The following is an 8,294-nucleotide window of genomic DNA, read 5'->3' as shown; positions in this document are numbered from 1 at the left end:
CATCCGCTTTTGGCGTTAACAAGGCGACAGTCCATTTTAACCACTCCACCCCATTTACTGGATTGGCGGAACCGTGCAGAAGATAACCTCCCTGGAAGTTTTGTTCTTGTCAAGACCAGTATGTAGGGGATCTAGTTTCAGACATTAGGGTAAGAAAACTGTGGCAAGACATCAGTAGATTTATAATTTAAAAACATTTATGAAGATTTTACACTATTAGAGATGTACTACTAGAGATGTACTACTAGAGATGTACTGCTTGGATTTTTTACATATGATAGAAATAAGCAGAAACATTTTTATGTAATTCATTTCATTATTCTTTTGGCCAAATTTCATATACACAAATGTAAATTTACAAACAAAAAAAACACATTTTCTTACCCTACAAAAAGAAATGTAACTGTATTTTAAGACAGTTAAATACTCTACTAACAAAAAAGCTGTTAGAATTGTAAGTGTATGTATGTCCCTTAAGGTCCTTTTGTAATTGTAATGTGATATTGTACCCCCTAGCTCGATTGTCCATTGTATAAAATCTATATATACTTGTGTTCCCTCATGTACTTTATGTATTGATTTGTTGTTAATAAATAATACATTTAAATAAATAAAAATAATAATAAAAAAATTAAATAAATAAAAAATAAAGTTTGAGACGTTAGGTGCGATGCCTCACATATGACGTTGGGTTATATTTTCATTGGTTGTTTAGACTTGGTCACATGACCACAAGCTCGAGACAGTGTAGCCTATTTGGAACTGGTTTGCTCTGGTGGTTTCTCATTCTGGCATTGCATTTTGTTTATCCACATGTAACTGTTAAAAACAGTAGGCTAATGTAACCGGTAAATAACATTAGAGATCATTTACTCCATGGAAGATTTCACACGGACTGGCCACATGATTTCAGGTATGGATATGAGTGCCCTTTGTTGTTGTTTTACTCGCTTATATAGCCTTCGGTCGTCTAGGCACGATCCAAACATCGAAACAATGTTATCGCTGTCAGCTTTTGATGAAGGTATATTCATTATCAACGGGTACAATACTCATGCAATATGATATCTACTTGACTGGCAAGTTCAGCAAATAAAAACAGGCAAATGGCACAGGACTACACTGGGTATTCCACCCAGATCACTTTTCAATGTGCATAGGCAAMTCATTCGTGGTACGACACTCCAATTTACTGGGAAGGGAGAAAGAGGAACATAAACATAACATCTGAAACTATATGTTTTATCAGTCTTTATTTCACCATACCGTGGATGTGGGAACAACACACAACTGTGTTTGTCCATGACTTATGGCCAATTACCATGGGGCAAGATCCAAAAGTAATCTTATCTTCCCTAATGACATGGTAGTTGAAGATAATGACATGGGTGTAGTTGAATAACTATTTCAAGGGTGAAACTTGAAAGAAATAGTATTTTCTCTAACGCTGACTCACCCCATAAGCATTCTTCCTCGTATTTCCCTGCAAATGTAGATTCTTACGAAGAGATACACAGAGAAGGCCAACCACAACAGACATGTTTTGTGTGAGGCTCCCTGTTGAATTTAGCACTAACAGTATGTCATTTGTTAGACTAAAAGCACTTGTTATTTTGTGTGTTAACCAAAATGGTCAACGTGATTCTGTTAATGTTCTGCCTTTTTAAGTTCATGTAGCTTGATAGCGTATTCATAGTCGCTAGAGCCCTGCCCTCAGTTGAGACGTGACTTGCAGCCCTGAGACAGCTAATTTAACTTCTCCTCAGAAACTGATGTTTCAGCTTCTGCTTTTCTGTAACATTTTGTCCAGAAAACGCATATTATCCTATTGGTGTCATGAACATGTGAAATGTGTTCTACAAATTAAATGTTGAGCCATAAAATGTGCTCTGAAGGATCTCGCATACTGTTTGTCAAATTATATGTATGGTGTGCACCATATAGGCCTGTGCATTATCGTGAACACCTGCCTGCAAACACTCCTGGCCTGTAGCTTTGACATGAGTCATTCTTCTTCTATATTGTTAATGACACCCAGAACTTTCCTATTATGAATAGGTCTTGACAAGCTCCTATAGAATTAGAGGGGCAGAGGCAGTGTGGAGACAATGGTGTGTCGTGGCTGGAATAACATTACTGACAGAGTACTGTACTCCACCATTCATTGTGATATAGTGGCACAGTTAGTAAGGTCACTCATCAGGCACCATAGAGATACAGCTCAACATGGTTCCTGTCACTTCAACGACAAACAGAAAGGCACTTATCCCTAATTCCTCCTGTAAGTTGCTCTGGATAGGAGAGTCTGCTAAATGACTAAAATGTGAAAATATAGCTTGGTCTTACATGATTTGATGTCATTTTCTTCTGTTTCGTTTAGAGCCTTTTCTGAGCTGCATTTTCGGATCCGAATCCTGAAGAACTTTGTCCAAAGAGACAATACTCTGTAACAATGATTTCTGATATTCCCTACGAGAAGGTGAGGTTTTTGTCAGTACTGTTGTCGTAAGTTTGATAGAATTTTGTCTACGTTTTCTAACTCGTTAATATCTTCTTCTGGTACAGATGTGTGATGTGGAGTCGAGGAGAGAAGAGTCCTGCAGGAAAGGACAGATGGTATCAAACGTTAATGATATTTACCAAGTAACCTAATGAAAATGGTGTAAAAAGATGATTGAAACCTACAGTCAGGCACACACTTTAGTCAGTGGCCAAGGATGTGAGTTAAAGGGGAATACCCTAAATCAATTTTCACGTGTATTTCTAGTCAATCCACCATGCATGCGGTCTGGAAATATCATCATTTAGCATATGGTTGCATCATAGCTATCAAAACACCCCATCTGTCAAAAAGTTGCATGTGAGACTTTGCACTTCCACCCTGCTCTTCTATGCCAAGCGCTGGCTAACTCCACCTCTTGCGCTTTTCAACTGACGTTGGGCGCGTAATTCAAGTTATCTTCTGTGACCGATGTTTTCTAGAGCCCTGCCTGAGCCCTACTCATGCCAGCGACATTCAGGCCCTACCCAGGCCAGATTGCTTTTGCCCAAAACCCCAAATAACTTCCTCCATTAGTAAATCCATTAGCTATTCCTCTCTGTGTGTCACCTGCACCCTGCTCGCTCTGCTCATCGTGGCTCTGCGTGTGTCTGTGAGTGTCCATAGTAACAGAGCATGGCTGTTAGCTACTTTTCTTCACTCTAAACTCCGACAACTCGAGGAACATTATTATTTTCTGTGAAATAATCTCTCCTGTCTTTAAATTTGAGGTTGAAGCACTTTTAACACCTATGTGTTGGACCAAGTTCAAACCACACACCAGCCAGTTAGAAAGAGGGGAATCTTGTGAGTTGTAGGAATTGATTCAAACTGGCAATTGGGAACATCAGGACTGATCAGGACATTCAAAGCTAAATATCTACTCGGGCATTGTTTTGAAATGCAATTTTTTTGTGAATGTGTCTACTATGGACTACTGAAAACAACAACCACTGAATTACATAGGCAAAATAGTCCTTTACCCAGACAGATTCTCACAGGACTCATGGGGATTATATACAACCTCTGTTCCATAACCGTTATCTCATTCCTCTTTGGTCAGGGTCACCTCTACATGACTGTGCTCCTGATCCCGCCATCTCTGTGTGTAGTATTATAGGTGTCTGCTGGGTCTCACTGCGGTGGCCACTCTGCTATTGGCTGCCCTGTTCCTCCAGACCCTGCTGCTTCCCGTGGTTAACTCCTCCCCAAACAAGCCCGGCTTCAAGCTCCCACTTCCTCTCACTGACACCTGCACCGACCCCTGCAAGTGAGTGGGACACTGTAAACATCTCATTCTGCTTGTTCATACTCTATTATTCTGCAGCTTTAACTCATTTGTGGTTACGTGTTTAACCACCATGGTCATGTTTTGCAGAACAGGTCCTATCATTAACTGTTCAAGGATGTAGTAAAACAATGACGCTTCCTTTCTCTATTCCAGAATCGTTCTGTTGGAGAGCATCCCAGAGGGGTTAGAGTTCAACTCTAGTGTCACCAACCCATCCATCTACCAGGCTTGGCTCAACCTGATTAGTGAGGCTCGCAGTAGCGTGGACATTGCGTCTTTCTATTGGACGCTCACCAACAAAGATACAGGCACTCACGAGCCAACAGCGAATCAGGTGAGTGTGTTCTGTGATTGGCAGCCAATGCGATGTCAGATCTAACCTGTGGGTAGATGTGGGTTATTTTAGTCTAAACAGTTATGTTTTGTCAATAGGGTGAGGATGTCCTGAATAGACTAGTTCAGGTGTCTCGGAAGCTCTCTGTCCGCATCGCTGTAAATACACCAACAGAGTCCCAACCTCAGGAAGACATCAATCTCTTAAAAAGTTCTGGTAAGGGGTTCTCTGACTGCATTTATGTTTTCAATTCCATTGAATTTGCAAAAGTTAAATTGACACCAATCAAGCTGCTACCTTCAGTAAGGAAGTATTATCCTGTTTGCTTTTTGTTGTGATAATGGTAGCTCATTTTTTTTAGGTGCTGATGTAAGAGCCGTGAACATGCGGAATTTGACCACTGGAGTACTTCACACAAAGTTCTGGGTGGTAGACAACAAGCACATTTATATTGGCAGTGCCAACATGGACTGGAGGTCGCTTACCCAGGTGAGTCTTCTGTGCCCTCACACCCCGCCTCACCCCCATAATTTCTGTTTGTTTTAGTAAAAAAAAAAAAAATCTATTGTTCAAAATTAGTTCCTTAAACCATTTGAAAAGTAATTATATTTCCTTGTTCTTTTCAAGTGTAAATGTGTCACAAGTTTGTAGTGTCAGGGTATTGTCTAAAATTAGCGCATCAAGTGGTGGGAAAGTAGCTTTGGTTTAATCTGTGAAACATGTCCTCTGTTGCTGTCCTGTTTAGGTGAAGGAGCTGGGGGCTGTGGTGTACAACTGCAGCTGCTTGGCTGCAGACCTGGGGAAGATCTTCGAGGCCTACTGGTACCTTGGGCAAAAAGACACACCCATCCCGTCTCCTTGGCCCAGCAGTTTCAACACTCCTTACAATAAGGACACGCCCCTGCAGCTGCCACTCAACGGCACAGCCTCCAGCGTGTATCTGTCGGTAAGAATTGACTGAAGGTGCACATTTTCAGAGAAAGTAAATCAATAATTGAATCATATAATACAAATTGGACCGGCTTGTGAAGTCTGGTTATGGAATTCTCCATATTCCCTTTCTCTGGTCCTATGTTCAGCATACTACTATACTTCATTTGACTGTGCTGTACCCTCAGAGCTCTCCACCATCTTTCTGTGCTGCCGGGAGGACCAGAGACCTGCAGTCTATTCTCAGTGTGATGGAGGACGCACGGGAGTTTGTCTACATCGCTGTCATGAACTACCTGCCCACCATGGAGTTTTCACAACCCAAACGGTAAGCCTTCTATTTTAATGTATTAACCTCACCAAAGTTTGCGATTTTTATGTATTCAGTGTATAATTAATAAAGCACACAAGGCCTAACCCTCTGTGGCACCCACTGCAGTTACTGGGCAGAAATTGACACTCAGATCAGACGTGTGGCATACGAGAAGCGGGTGAAGGTGCGCCTGCTCATCAGCTGTTGGGCGAGCACTTCGCCTGTCATGATCCCCTTCCTGAAAGCCTTGGATTCAATGCAGGAACCCAAGGCCAAGCTGGATGTCCAGGTGGTGAGTGGGACCTCTCGCTACTCATGCACTTTACTTATCATCCTTAGTATGTCAAGCTCCTCCAGAAGAGCAATTGTTAGATAATAAACTCTTCACTGTTTTACAGAAACTTTTTATTGTGCCAGCCAATCCAAAGCAGAAAGAAATCCCCTTTGCCAGAGTCAACCACAACAAGTACATGGTGACAGACAAGGTTGCCTACATAGGTAATTCTCTCTCCTAGATAGCATATGCACCAGTCATGCTTCTGTATTATCCCAATCAACAATTTCTGATGTTAAAACCAGAGGTAACTTCTCAGAATTTCTGCACATATCAGATCCCATGCACTACAAAATGCAACTCTATTGTATTTCCCATTGATCACCAGGTACCTCTAACTGGTCTGGAGACTATTTTGTGAACACTGCTGGATCGGCTTTGGTGGTGAACCAAACGGCTGCCCAGTCAGTGGAGCCTACGGTCCAGGCACAACTACAGGCCGTGTTCGAAAGGGACTGGGACTCCGCCTACAGCACCCCAATCCACCAGCACGCCGACCTCAAAATGGTGTGTTAAATACAATACTACACTCTAGACCAGTGGTTCCCAACTCCTCAAGTACTCCCAATAGCATACGTTTTTGTTGTACCCCTGTCAAAAAAACCGACTGATTCAACTCATTGAGGGGCTGATGATTAGTTGACAAGTTGAATCAGGTGTGCTTGTCTGGGGCTACAATAAAAATGTGTACTGTTGGAGGTACTTGAGGACTGGAGTTGGGAACCGCCGCTCTAGACTGTTACAGGGCCTGTGTCCGCCAAGCCAGCATGGGGATGCCAATATAGCATGTCAACTGGATTCGAAGCCCAATTGACAGTAAGCCGGGTTTTTTTGTCGCCAAGTATGCACATTTTTTCTCTCTGTCCCTGTACACTAGTTCTAATCAGCAGCAGTTTCTGGGATGATTTCTTTAATTGCAGAATATATTTTTTAAAATAATTGCAGGAGTAGCAGTAGATATGTACTGTACCAGAAGATGGGTAAAACTATGCTGCCCTCTGCAGCGTCAGTGTGTCTTATCACCTCAATGATCAAAACACAAGCCTGTGTGTTTTTAATTAACTTTAACTCTTTGGGAATACATCCCAGTGAATATCAGGGAGATTGCTATATTATGTGTTGAATGTTTGGACTGATGTTTCTAGGCATGCTGGTTTGGTCCTTTTTATTATTTTTCATGAATGATTGGTGTGTTGTGCCTTGTTTTTCTATGTAGCCTAGACTAGTTTTTTATTTTTATTCAAATATTCTGAATCCTTCTTGCTTTCAAACTAGTAGGTTTGCCATAGAATTGTGCAGTAACTGATTTCATATGTGTGCAATAAAGTCCAGAAAACGTTGTATTTTTCTGGAATTTGCACTGTGGAGCGTGTCTTATGTGAGCAGTGCAGTGGAGAATGTTGTCAATGCAACTGTCAAAATAAGTGTTTAAAAGCACTGCACTGTGTATTATTTGGCAAGCGCTAGTACTGTACGATATTGATTGCGTTTTGTACACACTACTTCCTTTTTATGCGGTAATGTCCCTAATAAATTGAATTTAAACAGTTCTCTATCATTTCATTTTTAGCAGTTGTATGCACAAGTGTTTAGAATAACTAAGTCTATCCTCCTATCTTATTTCATTTCATTACCATGAATAATGCATGCAGTCTTGCAAATTATACATTTATTTATCTATTGTGCAGTCAATAAATATGAAACTCATTACGACAACATTCTCAGAGGACTGTTTTCAAAAGCGAGTTTACTTGTCTATTCAGGCCTGCTTTGCATTGGCAGTGTCTGTTTTGTGTATTGAGGAGAAACTGGATCTCCTGTGGGAAAGTGGGATACCAAAATGACAAAACCGTTCCAGAATTGTAATCCCCACAGCATTTTATACAGTATTATGGTCCTAATCTCTCCTGAACATGATTTTGTATCTCCAAAATGACATGCCATAATCACAGGCTGCCTCATTTGCCACTGCCTGCTCCCTGGGTCCTGCAAGGTCCTGTTGGGTGGTAGTCCCTAAAAAAGAGACTGGAGCCTTTGGGCTCACCTGCTTTGTACATTTGGGGCCCAGAGGTGTAGCGCAACCGGTGGGTAGGATCCGACCGTGAGGACCTAGCCACTGACTGCCTCAGGCGCTGGCTCACACAGCCTGTTGAAATAGGACAGCATGGGTTCACTCTGCTGGTGAAGCCTCAGAGAGTACAGTCTAGCTCAGTCTCCTGGAAGGCACCGCTTTCACTTGTCTGGAGGTCGGCTTGGAGACCTGAGGGTTCCACAGAGCTGGACGGATGGAAGGCACACTGGGCGTCCTCTTCCGCCCATACCCCCATGGTGGCCTCGTCCACAATGCACAGGCTCTCCATTGGGTCTTCAATCAGCGCTGTGGGGGACTGAGGCTCACTGGGGACTGGGGTCTTCTGGGAGAGAACCCCATTGTTACCTTGGAAGCCCTCTGAGGATGGTGGGTAGCTCTCCCTGTGGTCATGGGGATTTTGACCTAGGGGACATGACTGGTGGGCCCCCTTCTCCCTGGGGTACAGGAACCACTGGCCCCCC

The 8,294-nt window shown here is 42.5% G+C and overlaps 1 protein-coding gene across 2 annotated transcripts; it reads left to right on the top strand.

The window, feature by feature from the left end:
* Positions 1 to 723: 723 nt before the first annotated feature.
* On the top strand, positions 724 to 6,870 carry LOC111982801 (5'-3' exonuclease PLD3). 2 transcript variants are annotated; one of them, XM_024014401.2, is made up of 12 exons: positions 724 to 913; positions 2,381 to 2,479; positions 2,566 to 2,616; positions 3,652 to 3,809; positions 3,984 to 4,164; positions 4,263 to 4,380; positions 4,526 to 4,653; positions 4,910 to 5,110; positions 5,283 to 5,422; positions 5,534 to 5,699; positions 5,806 to 5,905; positions 6,070 to 6,870. In XM_024014401.2, the coding sequence occupies exons 2-12, from the start codon at positions 2,453 to 2,455 to the stop codon at positions 6,255 to 6,257; spliced, it is 1,458 nt and encodes a 485-aa protein (XP_023870169.1). In that variant the 5' UTR covers positions 724 to 913; positions 2,381 to 2,452; the 3' UTR covers positions 6,258 to 6,870. The 2 variants fall into 2 exon arrangements, with proteins under 2 accessions (XP_023870169.1, XP_023870170.1); XM_024014402.2 differs by lacking the exon at positions 724 to 913 and adding an exon at positions 2,259 to 2,281.
* The last annotated feature ends 1,424 nt before the right edge of the window (positions 6,871 to 8,294 follow it).

The sequence above is a fragment of the Salvelinus sp. IW2-2015 genome, linkage group LG22 (genome assembly GCF_002910315.2).
Source record: "Salvelinus sp. IW2-2015 linkage group LG22, ASM291031v2, whole genome shotgun sequence".
NCBI lineage: Eukaryota > Metazoa > Chordata > Actinopteri > Salmoniformes > Salmonidae > Salvelinus > Salvelinus sp. IW2-2015.
Note: the sequence above shows the minus strand (reverse complement) of the source record. Positions and strands in the feature narration are given on the sequence as shown.